Below are 14,014 nucleotides of genomic sequence, written 5' to 3'. Positions count from 1 at the left end.
TTCACTTCTGTCAGGTGGGGGGTACATTTTTTGCCTACATATCCAAAATCTAGGCGGATATAATAAAACTTGAAGAAACCAATATTATGTCGAGTGACTTTAACCACAATGCATTAGCATTTAATACACATAAGACTGGATTTATTGTGTAACTACATTTTATTCTGAAAAAAACACTAGTATTTATTTCTAATATGTTTGAGTTATGGTGAGGTTTAGGAAGGGTTATCTTGAGAATTGTAGGCGTTAAAGCTAGTTTTTGATTTGGGTTGTGGTTAAGGTTTAAAAGTGTAACCACAAACATGAATTAAATTTAATGTACAAATGTCTATGTACATACAGTAAAAAGTACATAATGAATATATTGTATCAAATGGTTAATTACAAAGTAGTTAAGGCCACTTAATGTAGTGTGACCGCAAACTTTATTGCATTAATTTACGCATTATTGTAAAAAAAAAGAAAACATTTAATTTATCAACATGACCAAAATTTTGCAAAAAACTATTTACATTTCTTTTAATATATTTTTCAGTTGCTTAAAAGACCTTTTATTAACCTATATAAAAAATTGAGTCATGTTTTTTGCTTTAAAATCTTTGCTGATTAAAACTAATACAAACAACTGGTATAATGTAAAGAAAAGTTCAAAATAAGTACTGGCCTGAATCAGCTTATTATGAGGGCTGTTTTTGTCCATCTGTCAGTCATCATTGTACTGATGTGTATTTTTCTCTAACAAATAAAGCTGTCATGAACTGATATATCAATGTTGGGTTACTTGATATAACAACCCAGCAATGTGTTGAGTGTAGTTGTCAAAGAGTCAAAACTTATATTAATATGCATTTTATTAGGGATGCACTGATATGGATTTTTTTGCCTATATCAATAACCGATAACTCTTCAGATAAGGAGGCAGATAAATGATATATTAGCCGATAAATATAAATTTTTCAGAATGTTATATTTGTATACAGTGAACATCTGATTTTATTTTTAAAAATTCATAAAAGTTTAAACTGATCTTATAAACTTAATGGCTTACTCTGTTTCAGAATTGCAAGGTGATTATATAGACCAGGGGTGGCCAACCCTGTTCCTGGAGAGCCACCTTCCTGCAGATTTCAGTTGCTACCCATATCAAACACACCTGAACCAATTAATTAGGACCTGAACACCATGTGATAATTACAGGCAGGTGTGTTTGATATGGGTTGCAACTGAAATCTGCAGGTAGGTGGCTCTCCAGGAACAGATTTGGCCACCCCTGATATAGACCAAATGTTAAAGTCAGAATTATTAAAACCCCCTGGATTATTAGCCCCTCTGTTTATTTTTTCCCCAATTTCTGTTTAACGGAGAGACGATTTCTTCAACACATTTCTAAACATAATAGTTTTAGTAACTCATTTCTATTAACTGATTTATTTTTTCTATGCCATTATGACAGTAAAGGATATTTTATTAGATATTTTTCAAGACACTTCTATACAGCTTAAAGTGGCATTTAAAGGCTTGGCTAGGTTAATTAGGTTAACTAGACAGGTTAGAGTAATTAGGTAAGTTATTGTATATAGATGGTTTGTTCTCTAGGCTATTTTAAAAAATATAGCTTAAAAGGGCTAATAATTTTAATCTTAAAATGTAAAAAAAAAAAAAACTTATTAAAAATTTTTTTTTTCTAGGTGAAATAAAACAAAAATACTTTTTCCAAAAGAAAAAATACTATCAGACATACTGTGAAAATTTCCTTGCTCTGTTAAACATTTGGGAAATATAAAAAAAAAAAAGAAAAGAAATCAAAGGAGGGCTAATAAGTCTGAATTAAACTATATATTAACAATTTCACAAAAATAAATTCTTTATTTTTCTTCACATAGCAACTTAACATGCAACTTGATGTTGCATAAAAATAATAGCTTAAATACCAAAATGAGATTTAATTAACAAACAAGTAAACGCAAGCAATGCGTTCATTTTGCCAATAACGGACCAATAACGATAACCTTAAAAATAGCATTTATCGGCTGATATTGATATGGCCACCGATATATCATGCATCCCTACATTTTATGTAAGTGGTCTGTTATAATTACTGTAATTAAATTTACCAGTATATACTGTATGTGTAAAAGGGGCTGATAATGAGCACATTTCTGTCTTAACCTTTGCCTTGTTTGCAATTTATAAAGGTTAATCCACATTAAAACCTCTTCTAAACCCATCCACAGGTGGGAAGCTACGAGGGAGGAATTTTGCAGATGCGTTATCCTGTATGGCCTCGTTATGGCAGCTTCTTGGAGCCCGTGTCAGACAACCGGCATCTGACCGTGGCCACGCTGGAGGAACGGCCTTTCGTCATCGTAGAGAGTGTTGATCCTGCCACCGGCACTTGTGTGCGCAATACTGTGCCCTGCCGTCGACAGTCCAACAGGACTGAAAGGTACACCAGCGAACGTGGCTTAGAAAGGTCAACATCTGTGCTTGTTTTGCATGACGATTTTCTTCAAATGAGGTTGTTTATAATACCAATATCTAGAAAATAACCCAAAGTCTCCACATTATATCATACTCTCTCTGCTGCACACGCAAAGGTGATAATTTGATTACACCGATCCAATAAACAAATGGTTTCTTATTAAGAGAAGCAATAAAGAGTGTCCACTGGATGGATTGTGCCTACTACAGGGATAATAGGTAGCCATTAATAATTATAAAATAAGCAACAGCAACCTTTTCACTTTCTAGAATGAGTCACCATACAAACACAAACAGGAATGTCTAAAAACAAGAGCAAGCTTTACTAAACTCATGGTGGAAAAATCTCCACCATGTTCTGCTTGTGCACAACTGTTTTATATGATTTGCCAGCTTTTTTCTCGATGTTAGAAAACAGTCCGCTAATTAAAAAGAAAAGTCTAAAAAATCCTGCAAAAACTGGCAAACATCCCCATTTAGCAATATGGCACGGAAGTCACTTAGCATATGCTACTTGTTACAGTCCAGTGAGCTTATTACACATTTTATTGGGATGTTGCATTTGCAAGCTTGTCGAGAGTTCGAGATGCAGCTAATTATCTTACTGGAGTATTTAAAGTGGTAAGTTCACCAAGAGGAAAAAAAGAGAGAAATGCATGACTTCCTTCCGTGCAAGACTCTTTGTGTAGGTCTTCTCCATATAAACACATTGATCACAGCTATTAGGCTTCAGAAAATTCATGAATTTAAGTTGAGAAATGTTACGAAAGGATCATTGAGTTGGTGAGTTTAGAGGGATGATTTATTCTCTGACTGGTTTTGGGGTCAGTTTATGACTTAATGAACTGGTCACAGCCGTTCTTAAGTTAACAGCTCACTGGAGGTGAAGATTGCTAGTGAGTAACAAAATTAAATTACATATTTTATTTCCTCACTCAAAGCAGTCTTGTGACTTCCGAAGACTTGCATCCCTTGCTGTGTTTTTGACATTTTGTAGTACAAGTTTGTAAGTAATAGGTGAACAATGGTTAAAAAAGGATGCTTTGAGTAAATACGAGAATAAAGTCTGTGAATGGTGAAATTAGCACTGCATTATCAGATCCTCTTTAGACATTATGCTGATGATTGCAAGTCATTTGTAACAGACAACTACAGTTAAAGGCAAAATTATTAGAGTCATATTTAAGTGATTTATCTATAGAGTTAAATTATATACATTAAGTGATATTTAACAGATGAAGAAAATATTTCAGCGTATTTGCTATTATATTTTTCTTCTGGTGAAAATCATTTCTTTTAGTTTGGCTGAAAAGTATTAAAACTGCTATGGTCAATGTTATTAACTTCCTTGAGAACTGTACTTTTTTATTAGCTACAAGGGTACAAACAAACAAGGGTCAAAACTAGGGATGCTCCGATCAGGATTTTTGCAGCCAAACGAGTACCGATTGTCCTGGTGATCAGCCAATACAGAGTATCGGTTCTGATGCTTCAAGCTTTATAATGCATAAAGCACATTATCAAGTTATAAAATGTGATTATCGGCCGATACCGATCTTCAGCCGATCCATCAGAGTATCCCTAGTCAAAACACAGCCAGACAGTCCAGGAAATGCTTAGAAATGCTCACTACAGGGAAACAAGATTCAGCACTGGATGTATGTGTGATTGGGGTCTAGTCCATGTAATCAGTGGTGATGAACTGCAGTCGTGTGTGTAATCAGGAGGTGAGCTAAAACTGGTGTGTGACTGCAGGGCGTGATGGGATTTGTAGTTGGTTCAATGGCACATGCGATGTCTGGTGGGTAATCAACTTGGTGACTTGACATATACTAATAATGATGAATAATTAATAGCTTAGTAAAATATTATGTACTGTCATCATGGCGACAAGACAAGACATAATTTTGAATCTATTTTTTAATCTTCTCTCTGTTAAACAACACTATAAAAAATAGGATAGAATATTCAATAGAATTAAATTGCCACCAACACTACCATAACTAAACACCACTGACATGCTGTTAAGTATTTCATGTATAAAAGATAATATATTTGATATCTATTTATTTACATGAGATCCAACATATATTAAGTGATGTTAAGACTATTTTACTGTACTAACACATTTTCATAAATAATACAGTTTAACATACCAACTCATTTACACCATGTCATTTATAAAAGCACTACCTTAAAGCAAAAGTCTAAATAGAATGTTTTAGTGTTTCTAAAAATGGAAATGAGGCCCAATTTAAGCACCTTAGAGGCTCCCAATCTTGACTACTAAATGTTAGTGCTCTTGAGAGTGCCATCAAGTCTCATCTTCATTTACCAGGAGGCTTAATGATTTAAACACAAGCTCATTGGATTGAAGACCCCAAACCTATTATTAGGAATTGTTTAGCTCATTCCAGCAATTAATCTCTCAACCCTCTTTGCCCTAGGCGTAAACTCGCAATTTAAAATCCGTGACTCCTTGATCACAGTAATTTGCTTTCCTCTGTCGGTGGAATTTGTGAACAATAACACAGTGCGATTCAAAAAGTTTTTACCTTTGTTTCCCTCAGGTAAATGAAGGTGGGTTCAGTGAATTGTGTGGCTCTAGAGGTAACACATGGTGAGTGAGGAGTGTGTCGTGCCCAGAGAGAGAGAGAGATGACAGGCTCATTATGGCTCCATGCTGAGGGGAGAGAGTGTAAATAAATCATAAAGCAGAGTAATCACCCCTCGGGGAACGTGTGATGGCTGAGGGGGAAACAATGATCAATAACTGTAATGGTGACGTTCTGCTCTGGGCCCATCACACACCTTCATACTAATTGGCTCTGGTGTTCAGAAAGTTCTGGAAAGTATGACAACTGTTTTTAATTGGATCAGAAGAAACAATAGCCATTTTGTTTGCGAGTGTATGGATATATTACACCCTGATTCGTCACGTTTGAATTTTCCTGTCAATTTATCAATGATACAATTTGGAAAACTATTATTCAGGTTCAGTTTGGCATAAAGTAAGTGTATAGAGGCCAGGCATCGTTTTCACACACAAACACACGTTCAGGATTCAAACACACGTCCAGGATTCATGAAAGATCTGGAAAAGTAATAGAGTTTCGACAAGGCATTATCCAGGCCTGGGAAAGTTTTGGAAAAACCAATAAACCCAAAACGTTTTGACTCTTCCTGCGTGGGGTAACTCGCAGTTCCAGCTTTGCCTCTCTTTTACTCGCTTTCACCGTTATTCAGGAAACATGTTGAGTGTTGTGTCCAGAAACAACTTTCATTCGTACACACACTTATACATTCGGACAATTTAGCCTACCCAATTCACCTGCAGGGCTCGAAATTGCGACCATTTTGGTCGCATATGCGCCCGAAATTTTATTTATGCCACCTCAAAATAAATTTGGGGAGCACTTGTGCGAGTGCTAAAAATTGTTGTGTGCGACCAGTTTTTACTGCAAAATGTTCACCACATGCGCGGATTCGGGAGACACACAGAATGCATCTCTAAGCTCTTTGTCCGCACTTAAACACGAAAAGCAGCGCTCACGAATGGTTTAAAACAGTTGTCATGTCGGCTTGCTGCAGTAAAAGCCATGTCCGTAATGCTTGCCCCGCCTTCGGGCTCTTCTTATTGGCCCACCACTGCTCTAGCACTGAACGCGAATGATTGGTTAATATCAGCTGTCAATCACTGCCTTCTTGCTTGGGATGACTACTACCGCGAAAAACTAAATCGCTGAAGATGAGAACGAAGATAACACTGGCAGATTTTGTTTTAGAAAACAACTATTTACAAATAATAACACATCTTACTAGTGATCATGTGCTGAATGTTAATCCACCATCTACACTTTTCCAAGAGTGGATAAAATACTTCCGTTGGCTTTAAGTCAGTGGGATGGAGTTTTCAGGTAACTGTTTGCCACATTTAGCACGAGAGCTTCTGGTGAGCGCTCCGTTTATGCTTTTGGTCACTCAGTTCTGTTATAAAAATGTGTTTTCTTTGGATAACGGGATTTCGTTGAGACATATTTTCCTCACGCTTGCATATATATATATATATATATATATATATATATATATATATATATATATATATATATATATATATATATATATATATTTTTTTTTTTTTTTTTTTTTGCTTGTTAGTTTGATTACTGTTGATTTCAGATGCAATAAATCTGTTTGTATTAAACTTGTAGTAACGGTGCTTATAATTGGTGGGTGCGACTTAAATTTAATTTCAAGCCCTGACCTGTACCGCATGTCGTTGAACTGTGGGGGCAACCGGAGCACCCAGAGGAAACCCAAGCAAGCGCAGGAAGAACATGCAAACTCCACATAGAGACGCCAACTAAGCCGAGCCGAGCCTCGAACCAGTGACCTTCTTGCTGTGAGGCGACAGCACTACCTACTGCGCCACTGCGTCGCAAAGTGAATAATATAAAAGTAAATATAATCTACATAATCTACATTTGATATGCTGTAATACACTTGAATATTCATTCATTCATTTATTATCTTTTTGACTTAGTCCCTTTATTAATCAGTGGTCACCACAACGGAATGAACCGCCAACTTATCCAGCACGTTTTACGCAGTGGATGCCCTACCAGCTGCAATCCATCACTGGGAAACATTCATACACACACAGACACTACAGACAATTCACCTCTACCACATGTCTTTGGACTTGTGGGGGAAACCCATGCGAACACAGGGAGAACATGCAAACTCCACACAAAAATGCCAACTGATCCAGCCAAGACTCGAACCAGCGACTTTCTTGCTGTGAGGCGAACATGCTACCTACTGCACCCCCGCATCTCTTACATTTGAATATGCATTTTTATTTTTACCATGTGTATCTACACAAAATATAAAACATTAAGTCATAAAAATTTATCTGAAATTGTTGGGAAACTGGAATTTCAGTAGTAAAAATGTGTATAAACACTGCACTGACTCCTAAAGGGAATGGAAGATGAGACTCTGATTGGTTTATTCTCAAAACACACCCATAACTCATTAAGAGAATAAGCTCAACCCTGTTAGACCATGCACCATGGCGCAAAGTGGATTTTTCCATCCTTAAAATAGCAAAAGTGGAGTCGGACATGCGTTAATGCTTTTGCGCCCTGCGCTTTAGACTTTGCACCTAGATCGTCCTAGATGTGTGTGCTCAGCTCATACATCTAAACATCTAAATGTAAGGCTCAGCATATACATACAACAAAATACATTATCTTTTGCACTTTTAAAAACATGAATGAATCAAATATACATCAATAAATGAAGCTTTGCCCGTGCTGCAAGTCACACTACAGTACATGCTTTTACTAATTTTTATGCAAAACTAAGCTTTGCTGTGGAATAAATGCATACTGCTGCAACATGGGGCAGGATATGACGCAATAATTGTTTTATTGATTATTGTTTTATTATAATCGCCAAAAACGAAATCGAAACTGAATTTCGAAAAAGTTGCACAGCCCTGAATTGTATTACCATTCCACAATAATACTGTATTTATGTAATAAAACAGCAATGGTAAGGATAAGAGATGACTTACAGTACAAAGATCTTGCTAAAAATCATACTAACCCCAGACTTTTAAAAAATAGTGTGAACTAGCTCTCGCCTAATTAGAATAAACTTTAGCTAAATGTTGGCACCACTAGAGCATCCAGTGCGGTCACTGCCATTTACGATGCCACGTATATCAAGGTCAGCAGACTGTGGCACTAATGTAACACTATGTTTGGATATGAAATCCATTAGTCCACCACAACCAGATCAATGTGCTACACCCATTTCTGCAATAGATAGGTCAGGCCCCACGTCCATGTCTCGTCCAGCTGTTTCACAATAACAGACTATACGCCAATGATAACAGAGATCCATAAGTCTCAATGTGCTCTAATTAACTTTGTTTAAAGGAGAAATAATTGATTGGCAGTCCCTAGGCAGCGAGTCTGTCTATTATGCCAGGAAACAGACGGATGCACTTTGACATCAACTTTCTCTTCATCACTGTCCCCCTCGTGCTTTGTGTGTGTGTGTTTGACTGATTAAACATCTCATCCTCAATTCACAGCCCACTTAACCCAAACTGCCAGCACCGTTTGCAGGTGGTAAGACAGACTAGGAGAGACTTGTTTATGTGGCGTCCAGACCGCTTGCAGAGGAAGACTCTCATCTTTCCAAGCACTTCATTTGTCTTTCTTTGTTATGGTTGCTGCCGGTGCCGCACACCCTGCTCTGCCGGCCCTCCGCCCCGAGTCCACTCCCCGTACAGCTCATTACGCAGGAGGTCTGGGGGAGGTTAGAGGTGATGTATCATTATTGCTCCGCTCAATGCCTCCAGCATATAACAGTTAATGGAGGCCATTGCTTTGTTTTGAGCATTTTATTGTGAATGCTCACAACCAAGACACCGTTTCTATCGATTCTTGGCTGTGGCTTTTTAAATCGCAGCAGTTTGCCAAATAAACAGCTGTTTATTTGCTTTTTGGAGTCTGTATTTATCTACTAATAGGAGCTTATTGATATGATTAAACATAATTGCGTGGGCTATTCAGCTGTTCTTCTCAGGTCAGAGAGAAATGCTCTAAAATTTACTGTACTCTAAGGAAACTCAGTGAAAATAGGCATGAAGGACCCGTTTATTTATTTTCACAGGTTTATAGCCATATTTTGAATCACACTTTACATTTTTTGTGTTATAGTTCACGCAAAAATGAAAATTACCTAATTTATTCTCCCACATGTTGTATTAAATCCTTATGAGCTTCTTTCTTCTGTTGAAAACAAAAGATAATATGAAGAATGCTTCATTGATTTACAGATCAGCTTCAGAAACTCTCCTTCACAAACTGGATGTTATTTACCATGCAGCAATTCATTTTGTAGGCGACGCAATGGCACAGTAGGTAGTGCTGTCACCTCACAGCAAGATGGTCGCTGATTTGAGCCTCATCTGGGTCAGTTGGCATTTCTGTGTGGAGTTTGCATGTTCTCTCGCGTGGGTTTCCTTGAGGTGCTTCGGTTTCCCCCACAAGTCCAAAGACATGTGGTATAGGTGAATTGGGTAAGCTAAAATTGTCTGTAATGTATATGTATGTATGAATGTTTCCTAGTGATGGATTGCAACTGGAAGGGCATCTGCTGCATAAAACGTGTGCTGGATAAGTTGGTGGTTCATTTCGTTGCGGTGACCCCTTAATTATAAAGGGACAAAGCCGAAACGAAAATGAATTAATTAATTTTGTTACTGGAGCGCCATTTAATACTCATCACTGTCTGTACTCTTTATTAAATCGGCCTTCTCTTTAATCATGTTGACAAATTCATTCGTTTCTGTTCATTTACAAATTTCTTACTGGGAAATCTCCACTATATTTAACAGGGCTCAAAATTTACTTTTTTACTTGGTAGCACCGGTGCTCCCAACTTCAAAAATTTAGGAGCACCAGAAAAGATTTAGGAGCAACCACCAAAAATTACTGCGCACTACTGCAAATTGTACTGTATATTAATGGATTCATTGTATTTGAAAACATCAATCAGGACTTAAAAAAAAACAGAAACAACTATCTAACAAATTTCAAAATGAATGTCTAATAATTATAAAATATTAATGATGACAGTGATGACAATAAAACTAGCAATGAATTCCATTTCTCATTATCCTGCTGCTTTGAATGTGCTAGAATGTGAGTTATCTACTATAAAAGTCCTATTGTTACTTTATGATAAATAAATCTATGGTTTGCATCAAACAAAAATAAAGTATTGCAGTAAGAAATTTTTATTTTGCACTATTGTTTTTATATGCATGTCAATTTAATAAACAAATAATATTTCAACAAAACAAACATGAGATCATAATAAATCATTCAATTTATTATAAAATGCTGAAAGCTGCAAAGCTGTCATCAGTAACTAAATAGAAAAATAAAATGCATCTCAAGAAAAAACTGAGAAAAGAAAGGAAAAAAAGACTCAGTTCTATCAATCTTTAAATGTTTTGGTTTCGGTTTGCGCCGATTTATATTTTTCTGTGTTTGTGGAAAAAAGCAGGCCAGACAGCCTGCCCAATATATGAGCGGGGTGGAGCAGGATTCTCTCGATGACCATCGCAGTTTCAGTTTAAACTTTGTAAAAGCGAGCTTCTTTGTCGATATCATACACAGTGTTAAATTTTACATTTAGTGGCCATTTGCGCTGAACATGCAGTGAATGTAATGTATGGAGATTCGGGCCATTAAACAGCTGATCCACTCCGAGTCTTTTAGCACTCTATCTGAAACACTCGATCTCAGCTGCCGATCAACAAAATTAAGTCCAGTTAATAGTACAAGATCACTGTGCATGTTTTTAGTTGTTCCTTGGATTTATTTGTTAGTATCTGCATCTGTGAAATTGTTGTTGTATTGTGTCCCAGCTGCTTCATATCTGCTTTTTATGTTGCCTCTTGGCCAGATCGTCATTGTAAATTAGAACTGGATCTCAATTGACCTACCTGGTTAAATAAAGGTTATTAAAAATGCTGATTGCCAACACCTATAGGCTCTTTCTAGCTAGCCTCCATAACACTCACCCTACAAAAACTTCCCATCCGAGTCACAGCACCAATATAACACTTTTAAGCTTGAGAAAGATTTGAATCTTCATTTCTGAGGAGGGAGTGCAAACTAATATGCATAAAACTGCAAGTTTACCTCTTGATGCCAGGGAGGTTTACTTTTATTTCTGCCATTACATTGGAAGAAGTTGCACTGGTCTTGTCTTTCATTTTGTATTGCATATCCTTGTAAAAGCTTCTAAAATGAGAAAAAAGTAAGAGCGCATTTAAATTTTGTGCTGAAATTGATTGAATGAATGCAGCTTGCTATTGGTGTGTGCTCGTGAGCAACAGGTTATCCTGTCCTCGCATTGTCATCAAAAAGTAGCTGAAAAAATTAGGACAAATTATTTTGATTATATGTTAAAGGCACATGAATTCCCCAAAAATAATATACTGTATACTATATTCCATTTAAAAAATGACTTTAATTCCACGATGACTTTAAAACAAATAGTTTTTATATTTAAGAATGAAATTAAGTGACAGAAAACGAGCTGTACATTTTTGTTTTTTTTCTACTGATCTTTTTCTTACAGTACAGTGTCATTTTTAACCTCTGTACGCAGAGTTTTTTAATCTTCATATCCTCTTATAGCAACAGATTATTTCCTCTCTGCATATTCATGTCTGTATTATTCCAATTAATTAGCCTTTCTGTCAATAATCTTCCTTTCAGATGTGTGTCACACCATATGTTTTGCCCTAGAACCATACGCTTTGATCCTCGATGCCAAATGTTCAATGGGAGCATCTGAACCCCTATTAAGCATGTAACCTTTTTAACTGTGGTTTATAATTGGAAAAAGGAAGTCACCCACAAATAACATGTTGTCCTTATTAAAATCTGCTTGTCTGGTATTTCCATGCAGTTACAATTGATTGAAGCAAGTCATAAGCAGTCATTTGAAAGTGCTGCATATGACTATTTTTTGGCTTTAAGTTAAAACATGGGGTCAGAATATATGAAATTTAAAAAAAAGAATCACTTTTGGGTGACTTTACCACTGACTTTATTTAGTTTGTTTTTAAAGAGACTATTATGGGTTTTTGGAAAATTACCTTCCATGCAGTGTCCAACACAGCTTAAAGTGAATGAAAACATTCAGCTGAGGTTCAAATCTCAAAGTGCACCTTAAAAAAAATAAATAAATAAATATATATATATATATATATATATATATATTTTTTTTTTTTTTTTTTTTTTAAAGGTGCACTTTGAGATTTGAACCTCAGCTGAATGTTTTCATTCACTTTAAGCTGTGTTGGACACTGCATGGAATATATATATATATTTGTATTTGTATAATATTTATAATATATTATATAATGACTCATTATTCGTTAAGATCTTTTGCCTGTTCATATCGATGTAAACACGAAACAATTCCAAATATGAAGGGTTGTATTCTGTAAAAGTGAACACGCTTTTCCTTCAAACGCTAGCGGAGTGTGGGTGTGTGTGAGAATGATCATGACTGAAGATGAACAAACATTAATGAGTGAACATTCTGGTGATTAATACAATAATCTACCCTGCAACAGGGCATTTGTCAGCCGTCTGTTAATGGAAGAATCAGAAAAGACTATTGATGTATGGGACTTTGTCAGAGCTTGACAGGAACTTTACAGTACACAGTTCATGGACCGGTACCTTCATCCATTTCACAAGTGTTACTAAATGCGATTAAAATGGTTCCCTCCTTGTTTTCTCTAGCTTGTAAAACAATGTTGATGAGCCGAGGTGGGCGTTTCCCTCTGTCTCATGCTGAACACAGTCAACCAATCACAACAGACTTGGTCATCGGACCAATTAGTTTAGATTAGCATCACGCTAATGAGGGGTTTGGGAACAAATGAATCACTGAACTAATCATATGGGAGTCGTTGGATAATTTGGTAAAAATAAATACAAGTATAAGACAATGGAATTGTTTTTTGACCTCGCATGCATAGCAGCCCGTTTTTGGATACCCCCAAAACCAAAATATGACCTTTTTAATGCATCTCTTTAAAGAAAGATTTAGTGTGAAGCATTGTAGTAAATGTGTAATGTATTTTTTTTTGTTTGTTTGCAGTATAATCGGTCACACTGAGCCTTACACCAAACTCTGCTGCAAAGGCTTCTGCATAGACATCCTAAAGAAGCTCTCACGCACCATTAAGTTTTCATACGACCTTTATCTGGTCACCAATGGGAAACATGGCAAGATGGTCCGTGGCGTCTGGAATGGGATGATTGGAGAGGTATGAAATGGCACATTTTTTCTCTGTCTCTCCCTCTCTTTTTCTCACATAAACACCCTCACACTTCAAACATGTCAACAGTTCAGAGCTCATGGGAAATGAGCTAAATTAACATCTGAGAATGTAAAAATAAAACAGTTTACAGCGTGATGCGGAAAAAATAAATAAATCAGCTTCCTATGACAGTGTCGACGCGCTTTACCTAGCATTACTCACACCCTGTTTTCTTTCCGTATTTACCAGAGTTCCTCAAACCTCCAATTATTGCAGCTAAACTTGTTAAGGGCATTCATGAAGCATAACTGGCTTTAAAATGCGATCTCGACACATTTCATCCTGTGACCTCCTGCTGCGTGTAGTGTCACTTAATCCGGTGGTTAAGTGTTTTCCACAGCTGCTGATCACTTCATCGGTTCTCATCACCTGCATCTGCTCACACGCTCAGGAGTTTAAAGATAGCAAAACCCTCGCTTCACATACTGTACGTGGCTTAAATGCTTTTCACACTGCCAGAGCAATAGATCGTTAAATGAGATTAATAATTATTATATAATTGCAAGACAAACTCGGGGCTGACAAGAGCGCTGTATGAGGATTTTTTTTTCCGTTCAAGAGACTGCTTGCGTGTGATGGCAAAGCAAATCTGTCAAC

At 36.5% G+C, this 14,014-nt stretch overlaps 1 protein-coding gene across 9 annotated transcripts in view; it reads left to right on the top strand.

Moving 5' to 3' along the window:
• The window catches only part of grin2cb (glutamate receptor, ionotropic, N-methyl D-aspartate 2Cb), a 133,771-nt gene that overhangs the window by 99,265 nt on the left and 20,492 nt on the right, over positions 1 to 14,014 (top strand). For all 9 annotated transcript variants that reach the window (XM_073918598.1, XM_073918600.1, XM_073918604.1 and 6 more), the window contains 2 exons: positions 2,235 to 2,446; positions 13,195 to 13,363. In XM_073918598.1, coding sequence (XP_073774699.1) covers positions 2,235 to 2,446; positions 13,195 to 13,363 — 381 coding nt within the window. The remainder of the gene's footprint in view (positions 1 to 2,234; positions 2,447 to 13,194; positions 13,364 to 14,014) is intronic.

The sequence above is a fragment of the Danio rerio genome, chromosome 12 (assembly GCF_049306965.1).
Source record: "Danio rerio strain Tuebingen ecotype United States chromosome 12, GRCz12tu, whole genome shotgun sequence".
NCBI classification, from domain to species: Eukaryota; Metazoa; Chordata; class Actinopteri; order Cypriniformes; family Danionidae; genus Danio; species Danio rerio.
This window is presented reverse-complemented; position numbering and strand designations above follow the sequence as displayed.